Raw genomic sequence first — 12,586 nt, 5'->3', positions numbered from 1 at the left:
ATATATTTAATATAACTGCAAAATTTCATTAATGTATCAAATTCGAAGTTTTCCTTTTAAAAAATCATGTAATAGTAAATATTCAAATTTGAAAAAATTCTTCTCCAAAATTACGTTTGAATTTCGTTCGTTTTTAGAGTCTTTAAAGATTTAAAATAATTTTTCAAATTAGTTAAAAATTCAAAAACCTTCGAATTTCGAAACAGTTCGAATACAGAATTTGAAAAAGTTTATTTCGAATATTTTTTAATGTGGAATAATTTGAAAATTAGACATTTTTTTACTTTTTAACAATTTCGAAAATCGATAGAAATTTAGAAGTAGTTTAAAATTGAAAAGTTGTTTTTTGAATATGAATATTAAATATTACATGATTTATTTGAAGAATAAACCTGAATTTGATACATTGATGAGAGTTTGCAGTTATATAAACTCATCTTGAAATTGATGCATTTTCCTTCTAGTAAATCATGTAATATTAAATATTCAAATTTAAAAAAACTTGTTAATTTTAAACTACTTCTAAATTTCTATCAATTTTCGAAATTGTTAAAAAGTTTTAAAACGTTTATATTTCAAGTTTTTTCAAATCAAAAAATACTCTAAATTCGAATTTTTTTAAATTTTCAACTGGAGAATTATTTAAAATCTTCAACGATTCCGAAAATCAAACGAAATTCAGACGTCATTTTAAAATCGAAGTTTTTTCCAATCTATTAAAAGAAAATTTTTGAATGGAAATTTTTGAATTTCATAGATTAATGAAATTTTACAGTTATGTCTTTCGATATTCATGATCGATTTTTGGAAAAGTTAAAAAGTTTTAAATAATTTAATTTTAAAAACAATTTAAATTTGAAAATCGAAAGTTTTTACATTTTTACTGATCTGAAAATCTATTTTAATTTCCAACAAATTTTTTATCAGAAAGAAATTATTATTTAAATTATTTATTAGAAAGAAAATTCCGAATCAAAATTTTAAAAACCTTTAAAATTGAAATAACTTTGAAATTTTGATCAATTTACGAAATCGTTAAAAATTAAAAAATTATCGATTTCCAGTTCAGATTAAATTTAAAAATATTCGAATCTAGAACGTTTTTAAATTTTGTATTCAAAGTTTTTGGTAACTCGGAAGTTTTTCAATTTGTAAAGGATTTAAAAATTAATTAAACATTTTCAAAGATTCCGAAAATCGAAATAAAGACAAGCATTTGAAATTCGAATGTTTTTTCAATTCGAATATTTATTAAATGATTTATTAGAAGGAACACTCCAACTTTCAATTTCCAAATTATTTCACATTCAAAAACATATAAAATTTAAACTTTAGAAATCCTGTATTCAAACAGTTTCGAAATTCTAATGTTTTTGAATTTTTAAATGATTTGGAAATTAATTTTAAATTTTCAACAATTCCGAAGATCGAATGGAATTCAAACGTAATTTTAAATTCGAATATTTTTCCAATTGGAATATTTCTTAAATGATTTATTAGAAGGAAAACTCTGAATTTGATGTACTCATAAAATTTGCACTTATATATCGTAAAATTAGTGTATTTTCCTTCTAATAAATCATGTAATAATAAATATTCCAATTTAAAAATATTTCAATTTTAAATTACGCTTCAATTTCGATCGAATTTCGGAATCGTTAAAAAGCTTCAAAAACTTTTAATTTCCAAATCAGTTCAAATTCTAAAATCAATTGTTTTTAATTTTTACTGCTTTTTAGTTCCGAAAATCGAACGAAATTGAAATGTAATTTTAAAGTCAGATGTTTTTCAAATTTGAATATTTATTACATGAATCTCATCGAAAAATTTATGAATTTTCCTTCCAACAAATCATGTAATATTAAATATTCAAATTTAAAAAAACTTTTCATTTTTAAACTATTTATAAATTTCGATCGATTTTCGAAATCGTTAAAAAGTTTTAAATCTTTCAATTTCCAAATCAGTTTAAATTCGAAAATTGAATGTTTTTACATTTTTACTGGTATGAAAATCGATTTTAATTTCCATTAATTAAAAATTATGAATTCACAAATTTCTTATTACATGATTTATTAGAAAAAAAATCCGACTTTGATAAATTAATGAGACTTCGCAGTAATATAATCCCATCACAAAATTAATGAATTTTCATTCTAACAAATAATGTAATAACAAACATTAAAATTTTTTAAACTTTTCAAATTGAAATAACTTTTACATTTTTATCAATTTTCGAAATCGTTGAAAGTTCAAAAACGTTCAATGTCCAGATCAGATTGTATTAAAAAACATTCGAATTTTGGACGTTTTTAAATTTTTTACGCAAAGTGTTTGGCAACTCAGAAGTTTTTGAATTCATTAGAATTTATAGAAGGCAAAATCCAAAGTCCCATTTCCAAACTATTTCAAATTCAAAAATATATGAAATTCGGACGTTTATAAATTCTGTATTGGAACTCATTCGAAATTCAAATGTTTTTGAATTTTTAACAGATTTGGAAATTAATTTTAAATCTTCAAAGATTTCGACAATTGAACGAAATTCAAATGTAATTTTAAAATCAAATGGTTTTCCATTTTTAATATTTATTACATGATTTATTAGAAGGAAAACTTCGAATTTGATACATTAATGAGATTTTACAGTTATATATAGCAAAATTCCTTACTTATTTTTCTGATAAATCATGTAATAAAAAATATTCAAACTTGAAAAATATTTTGTTTTGAAATACGTTTGAATTTCGATAGATTGTCGGAATCGTTAAAAAATTTTAAAAATTTAAATGTAAAAAATGTAACAGCTCAATTTAAATATAATTTTAAATTTGAATTTTTTTATAATTTGAATATTTATTGTTACACGATTTATTAGAAAAAATTCTAATTTGATACATTATTGAGATTTTGCAGTTATATAATCTGATCTAAAAATTATGAATTCGCCTTCCAGTAAATCATGTAACATTAAATATTCAAATTTAAAAACTTTTAAATTTTAAGCTACTTCTAAATTTCGATCAATTTTCGGAATCGTTAAAAATGTTAAAAACGTTCAATTTTCAAATCAGTTAAAATTTGGAAATCGAATGTTTTTACATTTTTACTGATCTGAAAGTCGATTTTCATTTCCATTATTTAAAATTTTCGACTTTGAATATTTATTATCACATGATTTATTAGAAGAAAAATTCCGAATTTGATACTCTAATGAGATTTTGTACTTACATAATCTCATCGCAAAATTAATGAATTTTGCTTCTGATAAATCATTTAATAATAAACATTCATATTTGTAAAACTTTTCAAATTTAAACAACTTTGAAATTTTGATCAATTTTCGAAATCGTTGAAAACGTAAAAACTCGATTTCCAGACCAAATTAAATACAATAATATCCGTTTTCAATACAAAAGTTTTCAAAGATTCCGAAAATCGAAATAAATTCAAACATTTTAAATTCAAATGTATTTCAATTTGAATATTTACCAGATGATTTATCAGAAGGAAAACTCCAACGTGAAATTTCCAAATTATTTAAAATTTAAAAATATATGAGATTCCAACGATTTTAAATTCTGTATTCGAACTGTTTCAAAATTCGAATGTTTTTGAATTTTCAACTGATATGGAAATTAATGTTAAATCTTCAAGGATTTCGAAAATCGAACGAAATTCGAATGTAATTTTAAAATCGAATGTTTTTCTAATTTGAATATTTATTAAATGATTCATTAGAAGGAAACCTCTAAATTTGATGCACCAATAAAATTTGGAGTTATATATCGCAAAATTCGTGGATCTTGCTTCTAATAAATCATGTAAAAATAAATATTCAAATTTGCAAAATATTTAACTTTTAAATTACGTTTGAATTTGGATGGATTTTCGGAATCGTTAAAAAGTTTAAAACATTCAAATGTAAAAAATCTAAAAGTTCAATTCAAATATAATTTTTAATTCGAATAATTTTCGAATTTGAATATTACATAACTTATTAGAAAAAAATGCCGTATTTGAAAAATTAATGAGATTTTGCAGTTATGTTATATAATAGTAAATATTCAAATTTGAAAAAAAATTCGTCTCTAAAATTACGTTTCAATTTTTTTCGTTTTGGGAATCTTTAAAGATTTAAAATGAATTTCCAAATTAGTTAAAAATTCAAAAACATTCGAATTTCGAAACAGATCGAATAGAGAATTTGAAAGTTAGAATTTCGAATATTTTTTAATGTGAAGTAATTTAAAAATTTGACGTTTTTAAACTTTTTAACAATTTCGAAAATCGATAGAAATTTAGAAGTAGTTTAAAATTGAAATTTCTTTTGTTTAAATTTGAATATTTAATATTACATGAGTTATTAAAAGAAAAATTTATGAATTTTGCGATTTTCAGATCAGTTGAAAACAGCCTTGTGCATCTCTCCATATTTCAGATCTTAACTTGACCCCACAACTGTCAGAAGTTTATTAGTTCCTAAGATCTCCAGCGTGGCGCTAGTTGTCCCATTACTCCCTGTTTTTGCATAGAAAACAATGGTACTAAATCACTTTTTAAATTTTTTTAGAAAACCAAATGTTATTCCCATGCAAACAAATTCTTGAAATTAAAACAATAATACTCATTTAACATTTAAAAATAGTTTCCTCAATCATTTTCTGTGAATACTAAAGACAAAATATGATTTATATGGTCGTACAGTAATCCTGATAAAGTGGAATATATCTTAAATTTGAATTTGAATGAAAATTAAAATATGATTCTTAAAGTTTATTGTCGAAAACAAATTAACAATATTATCAATAGACTGTCAAAAAAAAAATCCGGAAGGTAAATTTGAATAGTACTAAGTTTAAACTAACCCTGTGAATACTCTCGCTTATGAATATATAATAGATATTATGTATTTCTAATTGAATTTAACTAAATTTACATTCAAAAACATTTTATTTAATAATCAGTGAAAAATACAAAATAAAATTTCTTTAATTGCTCTTCTTTATCATTATATAATTCTAAGTCTTTAAAACAAAGATATTAAAACGCTGATTATATTTACATCTTGGACGTTTGATAAAATTATAATTCATATTTGTTTCTCTGAAAAATAGTTCTTTTCAAAAATTTTAATGATTAAATAAACTATTTTTAATGTTCTTTACACATTTTTGTTATATGTTTATGAATAAAAATTCATTTCAATTTCAATGACATTTTCTTATTATATAGTCAATAGTAGAAGTACTCTATAAATCCTCACATATTAAGTTAGAACTTTTATACTATTAAAACTTTTTTCACAAAACTATTTATATATTGTATTGATATAAATATTATTTACTGCGTTTTCAGATATAAAAAGGATTATATTTAACTTTTTATTCAGATTCAAATCTAATATTCCACTTTACCAAGTTTATTGGGTGAAGTTTTAATTCATGTATTCCATTTGCATGTATATACATCGTTTGGAAAGTTGTTTTGAAATATAAAATGAGGAACATTCTTTTCATTTCAAAATTTTTTTTACAAAAATAACATTTTGTTCATTAAAAAATAAAAAAACAAGTGGTCTACTCCCATTGCTTACAATGCAAAAACAGGATGTGGTGGGACAACTAGCGCCGCGCTGAAGATATTAGGAACTAGCCAACTTAGGACACTAAGGAATCGCCATTTTGTTTTCAGATGCACAGGGCTGGTTGAAAATTCATAAATATTCGAATTTCGAACGTTTTCAAATTCTGTATTCGAACTGTTTCAAAACTCGATTGTTTTTTAATTTCTAACTGATTTGGAAATTAATTTTAAATCTACAACGATTCCGAAATATTTATTACATGAATTATTAGAAGCAAAATTAAGAATCTCATACATTAATGAGATTTTGCAGTTATATAAGAAACTTTTCAATCTTAAACTACTTCTAAAGTTCGATCGAATTTCGAAATCGAGAGTTTTTAAACTTTCAACTGATTTGGAAATTATTTTAAATCTTCAATGATTCCGAAAAACGAACGAAATTCAAACGCAATTTTAAAATCAGATTAGACAGTTATATCTTTTAAAATTCATGATTTTCCCTTCGAATAAATTATATACTAAAAAATATTCAAATTTGAAAAAAATTAATTTAAACTTTCTTCAGAATTTCCATCGATTTTTGGAATATTTAAAAAGTTTTAAAACACTCAATTTCCAAAACAGTTTAAATTCGAAAAACTAATGTTTTTAAATTTTTACTTATCTAAAAATCTATTTTAATTTCCAACCATTTTCGTATCAGAAGCAATTTATTATTTAAATTATTTATTAGAAGGAAAATTCTGAATTTAAGTTTATATTAATGAGTCTGTGTAGTTATATAATCTTATAGCAAAAGCCATGGATTTTCTTTCCGATAAATCAATTTATAACAAACATTCAAATTTTAAAAATCTTTAAAATTAAAATAACTTTTAAATTTTGATCAATTTTCAAAATTGTTGAAAATTTAAAAAATGTTGATTTCCAGATCAGAATAAATTTAAAAATATTCGAATTTAAAGCGTTTTTAATGTTGTATTCAATGTATTTGGTAACGGGGAATTTATTAAATTTTTAAAGGATTTAAAAATTCTTTTAAAATTTTCAAAAATTCTGAAAAGCGAAAGAAATCCAAACGTAATTTTAAATTCGAATGTCTTTTTCAATATGAATATTTATCACATAATTTATTAGAAGAAAAAATCCAACTCCCCATTTCCATATTATTTTAAATTCAAAAACATTCGAAATTCGAACGTTTTTAAATTCTGTACTCGAACTGATTCGAAATTCGAATGTTTTTGAATTTTTTACTGATTCGGAAATTAATTTTAAATTTGCTTTGATTCCGAAAATCCAACGAGATTCAAACATAATTTTAAATTCGTGGATTTTTCTTCTAATAAATCATGGAATAATAAATATTCAAATTTGAAATACATTTCAATTTTAAATTACGTTTGAATTTCGATCGATTTTCGAAATCGTTAAAAAGTATTCAAAAGTTCCGGAATTCGAACGAAATTCAAATGTAATTTTAAATTCGAAACATTTTTGCATTTGAATATTTATCATTACAATTTAAACATTCGAATTAAAGATCACGTTTGAATTCCAATAAATTTTCAGAATCGTTGAATGTTTAAAAACGTTCGATTTCCAAATTATTTCAAATTCAAAAAAATTTTGGAATTCGAACCTTTTTAAATTCCGTACTCGAACTGTATCGAAAATCGAACGTTTTCGCATTTTTAACTGATTTAGAAATCGATTTTAAACTTTCACCGATTCCGAAAATCGAACGTAATTCAAACTTTATCGTAAATTCGAATGTTTTTCAAATTTGAATGTTTACATGATAGAAATTAAAACTCGAATTTTGATACAATAATGAAATATTATAATCATAATTTCGTATCAAAAATCACGAACTGCAGATTGACTATAAATCTAATATAAAAAAATAATAGTAAAAATGAGAATATTTTTTTACATTTAAAAATTTTTTAAAATACCTTTTCCAACTGCGTGCTCCAAAGCGCATAAGCCGGTATTTCCCGTAGCTCCAAAAATCACTACTTTCTTCATTTTCACGGTTTGTTTTTCTGTGGCAATGGCAGAAAATCAGAAATATTATGAAAATTTATTTCCTATCGGCTATTACGTGTTCGTTTCTTGAACACCTTATGCTTATGACTTTACACTTTACATTCACTGCTTGATAACAACCGGAAACTTCAGAAAAACAGCTGACTACAGATAAGTGACCATGACACTGCCTATTTTACATATCAGATTTAATAACCTCTTTTTAAAAAGTACTAGACTGTTATGTGCGCGCGCACGCGCGCGCTTACTTTTATACTCATTTTGATAATTTGCTCAATTTTCTAATAACAATTTATGTGTTAAAATTTTCTGAAGACTTATATTCTTGTTGAAATTAGATCCTGAAAGAATGAATTCAGTGTATCAATGCATCGTAAAATGTACAAGTACTATTATTAGGGAGCGTTCATATATTCCGTAACGTTATTTTAAACACTTTTACCTTCCCACACCCTAACTGCAGTTACGTAATATTTTTTTTGTATTATTTTAAAAAACTGAACAGACGTTTTGTTAATAAAAATTAATTTTCAGGATGAAGTGCGGTATAGAAATAAATTAAACAATATTTTGATGTAACACAACAATGCTTCTTTGATATTTGTTTAGTTACACACATCTTAAATTTATTTACAAGGGAAGAAGTATCAGTATTTTTTCAAAGAATTATATAAGTTTTATCATTTTCATGAGACAATTAGGAAAGATTTTTAAATATTCAAGATGTGTCAAGGAAAGAATGCAGAAGATTTAAAAAATATATATTTTATTTTACAGGATTTTACAAATTATTAGAAAAATGTCAGCCTTTTCAAAAGATATTTAGGTCTTTTATAATTTCAGAAGAAATAATAAATATTCCATAAGTTTTCGGAAATGCTCCCAAGGTTTAAAATATTTAAAGTCTATGCAAAGCCTCTTGAATTTCTAAAAATATTTGTAAATTAATCCAATTTTTTCTTAAAATGTTGAAAAAATTATTTAAAGTGTAAAAAATTGACCTCAAAATCTTCCAAAATTTCTTACGAATTTGAAAAAAATTATAAAATATTTGTGAATATTTCATATTCGCCAACAAAAAATCTAGATGAAGAAAAATATATATATTTCGGGATTTTACAAAATAATAGGAAAAGTTCGAGCCTTTTAGAATTAAATATCTACACAATACTTCTTAAATTCTTAAAAATATTATTATCTGACTGGAATTTTTCTTGAAATTTAGGAAAGTTATTTAAAGTCTAAACTGCTGCCTAAAATATCCCCAATTTTCTTAATAAAAACTTGAATAACATTAATTTCTTCACTTGAGACCTTTCAAATTTATTCTAATTATGGGCATTTGAAATATTTTGCTTTAAAATCTTCTACTGTTTCTTGAAATTTAAGGAAATATTTGATGTTTTAAAATCTTTTTTGAATTTTCTGCTGAAGCTCATTTTTCCAATTAAAAATTCTTAAGAAATTGTTTTGGTAACCTATAGAATTTATGTCATTACCCTGAATTTTCAAAAAAGTCCTAAAATATCTTATAAATTTTTATTGTTTTTTAATGGTGTTAAAACATGTGAATATCTCTTAAATTTCCTAAAATTTATTCTAAAATTATTTATTTTGGCACGATGTTGGTTTAAACACTTGTTAAGCCTTTTTTTACTTTATAAAATAATATAAAAAGTTTTTGAATCTTTTCTAACGAGTTCTTAGAACTCATTAGTACAAAATTGTTTGAAATTTTCCCATTAAACTAAACTATATATTTTTCCTTCTCTTGACGCCCTAAAAAACTAAGTTTACCTACATTTGAATTAAATCACGGAAAATGGAAATGATTTTATTAAAATCTTCCATATTATTTTTTAACAATTTTGAAATCTTTGAAATTAACAATTATTATTTCAGACTTAATTATTAACTGCTTAAAATTTCTCCATAACTGTTTAAAAAAAAAAATTATTCTCAAAATCTTTCAAAATTATTAAGATCTCTTTGAAAATTAAAAAAACGATTAGCCAGATGTAAAAAAAGAAAACATTTTTTTCTTCTTAAAAACTCCGGAATTATAATATGGCAGCAATAAAATTTATAATTGAATCTTTATCTATTTCGGTGTTGTGAAAAAATTAGTCATCTAACAATTCATTGATTTTTTGATAAATGATAACTTAAAAAGCAAAAAAACAATCATTTTCATTCAAACATAGAAAAAATGTTTACTCTAAATTTTTTTTTTAATATCACATTCATTTTTGAAAATTTGTTTTATTGGTAACGTTTGATACTAATTCCATTATATAACCTTTAAGTCAATAATCAAATTATGTTACTTAAATTTCGGGAACTAAGTTTTAATCTTTATTTACTTAAATTACCAGAAAACCTTAATTCTCTAACAATCAATTTTGAAAATTTGATCGCTTGGCAACTTTTGATACTTATCCGAGAACAAAATTAAAACACGTTTATAAAAATTAAATGCAGATACTCATTTCACAAAATCAGAATCATTTAAAAAATTATTTAATTAAAACTGTGGTATTTTAAATATTAATTCACTTTTATCATGCATATTATATTCAATATTCAATTATATAATCTTAAATAAATTATATATATATATATTTTTTTTAAATTTCATAATTAATTAATGAGTTTACCAAATAAGAAGGATTAAACAATTATTTTCATTTGTACAGTCAAATATTGTTTACATTATATTCTCCTTTAAATCTGAAGCAGCATTTGTATACCTCTAATCTATTAATTACCTTGTAAATTAATTTTTAAAAAAATTAAAATATATGTAAATATAAAATATAAATATTTGAAAGAAAAAATAAACTTCGATACAAAAGGTATCAGATAATATTTAAATACATAATCTGAAACTGAATACAGTAGAACCTCGCTTATCCGAGGCCGCATGATCCGAGTTCGCATATTTTTAGAACATTTTCTAAATATTTCGGAAGATTTAACAAAATTCCAAATCATATTTTTTAAATATTAACAAAATTTCCAAAAATATTTTAAAAGATTTACAAAGACTTTCAAAAGCTCTCAAAGTTTTTACAAAAGTTTCAAAGATTTCGAAAAGATGAGTCATAAATTTTAAAAGATTTAAAATAATTCGAAAGATTTTTAATGTTTTCAGAAAGATTTAAAAAATTTCAAAAGATTTCAAATAAATAAAAAAATATTTCAAGACAATTTCTAAATATTTCTGAAGATTCAAAACAAAATTTCAAAGATTTTACTTCATAAGTTCAAGAGATTTTCAAATTTTCAAAAAGAATTCCAGAATGTTAAAAAGATTAAAAAATATTTCTAAACATTGAAAATACATTAAAATTTGTTTCGAGATTTTTAAAAATTTTTAATGGGCTCAAAAGATTTGGAAGACTATACAAGGAATTTCAAATTCACAAAACTTTCAAAATTTGCACAAAAAAGAAACAGAATTCACAAAGATTAAAAAAATTGTACAAAGGTTTCAAAGATTTCAAAAGATTTTAAATAATTTCAAAAACAGTTTATAAAAACTTCTGAATATTTATGAAGATATAACAAAATTTTAAATAATATTTTTTAAATAATATTTTTTTTTAAGATTTACAAAGAAATTCAAAAGGTATTTTAAAGCTTTCACAGTTTTCACAAAAGTTTGCAAAAATTTCACAAAAGTATCAAAATTTTTGTAAAGATGACACATAAATTTTAAAAGATTTCAAAAATTTTTAAAAACATTTTTATTAATTTTAAAGATTTAAAAATATTTCAGAAAATTTTCAAAAATTTCAATACATTTCGAATAAATAAAAAATATTTCACGACAAGTCCTAATTATTTCTGAAGACTCAAAACAAAATTTTTACAAACAATTCAAGAATTTTAAAAGATTTAAAAAATGTTTCTAACATTGAAAATACAATGAAAAATTTTGTAAGATTTTTAAAGATTTGAATGTGCTCAAAATATTTGAAGAACTTTACAAAGAATTTCAAAAAAATGCACAAAGCTTTCAAAGTTTTCACAAAAACGAAAGATTTTACAAAGATTAAAAAATTCCCACAGAGATTTTAAAGATTGCAAAAGCTTTTAAATAATTTTTTAAAAATTTTATAAAAACTTCTAAATAATTCTGACTATTTAACAAAATTTCAAATAATATTTTTTTTTAATATTAAACAAAATTTAAAAGATTTCATTTAAATAACAAAATATTTCACGTAATTTTCTAAATATTTCTAATGATTTGAAACCAAATTTCACAATATTCTAAAATATTTACAAAGAATCTCAAATATTTCTAAAGATTTTAAACAATTTTCAAATATTTCAAACTTCATAAGAGTTTCAAGAGATTTTCAAATTGTCACAAAGAATTCAAGAATTTTAAAAGATTGAAAAATATTTCTAAACATTAAAAATATATTTAAATTGTTCACAAAGATTTTTAAATATTTAAATGTGCTCAAAAGATTTGAAAAACTTTACAACAAATTTCAAATTCACAAAGCTTTCGAAAATTTTCACGCAAAAAAACAACAGAATTCGCAACAATTAAAAAAATTTCACAAAGGTTTCAAAGATTGCAAACGAATTTTAATATTTTTTAAAAACTTCTACATATTTATGGAGATCTAAAAAAATTTCAAATAATAGTTTTTAAATGTTAAAATTTTTTAAAAAGATTTACAAAGTAATTGAAAAGATTTTTGAAAGATTTCAAAGTTTTCAAAAAAGTTGCAAAGATTTCAAAAAAATTTTGTAAAGACGACACATACATTTTCAAAGATTTCAAAAACTTTTAAAAACATTATCAATCATGTTAAAGATTTTGAAAGATTGCAAAAATTTCCATAGATTTCGAATAAATAAAAATATATTTCACGACGATTTTTAAATATTTCTGAAGATTCAAAACAAAACTTCATAATATTAT

The 12,586-nt window shown here is 22.1% G+C and overlaps 1 protein-coding gene across 1 annotated transcript in view; it reads right to left on the bottom strand.

The window, feature by feature from the left end:
- The window catches only part of LOC117173436 (flavin reductase (NADPH)), a 25,128-nt gene extending 17,294 nt beyond the window's left edge, over positions 1 to 7,834 (bottom strand). The window contains exon 1 of the mRNA XM_033362001.1: positions 7,548 to 7,834. Within this exon, the coding sequence (XP_033217892.1) occupies positions 7,548 to 7,620 (73 nt within the window). The 5' untranslated portion in view covers positions 7,621 to 7,834. The remainder of the gene's footprint in view (positions 1 to 7,547) is intronic.
- Between the last annotated feature and the right edge of the window lie 4,752 nt (positions 7,835 to 12,586).

Source organism: Belonocnema kinseyi, chromosome 5 (genome assembly GCF_010883055.1).
Source record: "Belonocnema kinseyi isolate 2016_QV_RU_SX_M_011 chromosome 5, B_treatae_v1, whole genome shotgun sequence".
NCBI classification, from domain to species: Eukaryota; Metazoa; Arthropoda; class Insecta; order Hymenoptera; family Cynipidae; genus Belonocnema; species Belonocnema kinseyi.
This window is presented reverse-complemented; position numbering and strand designations above follow the sequence as displayed.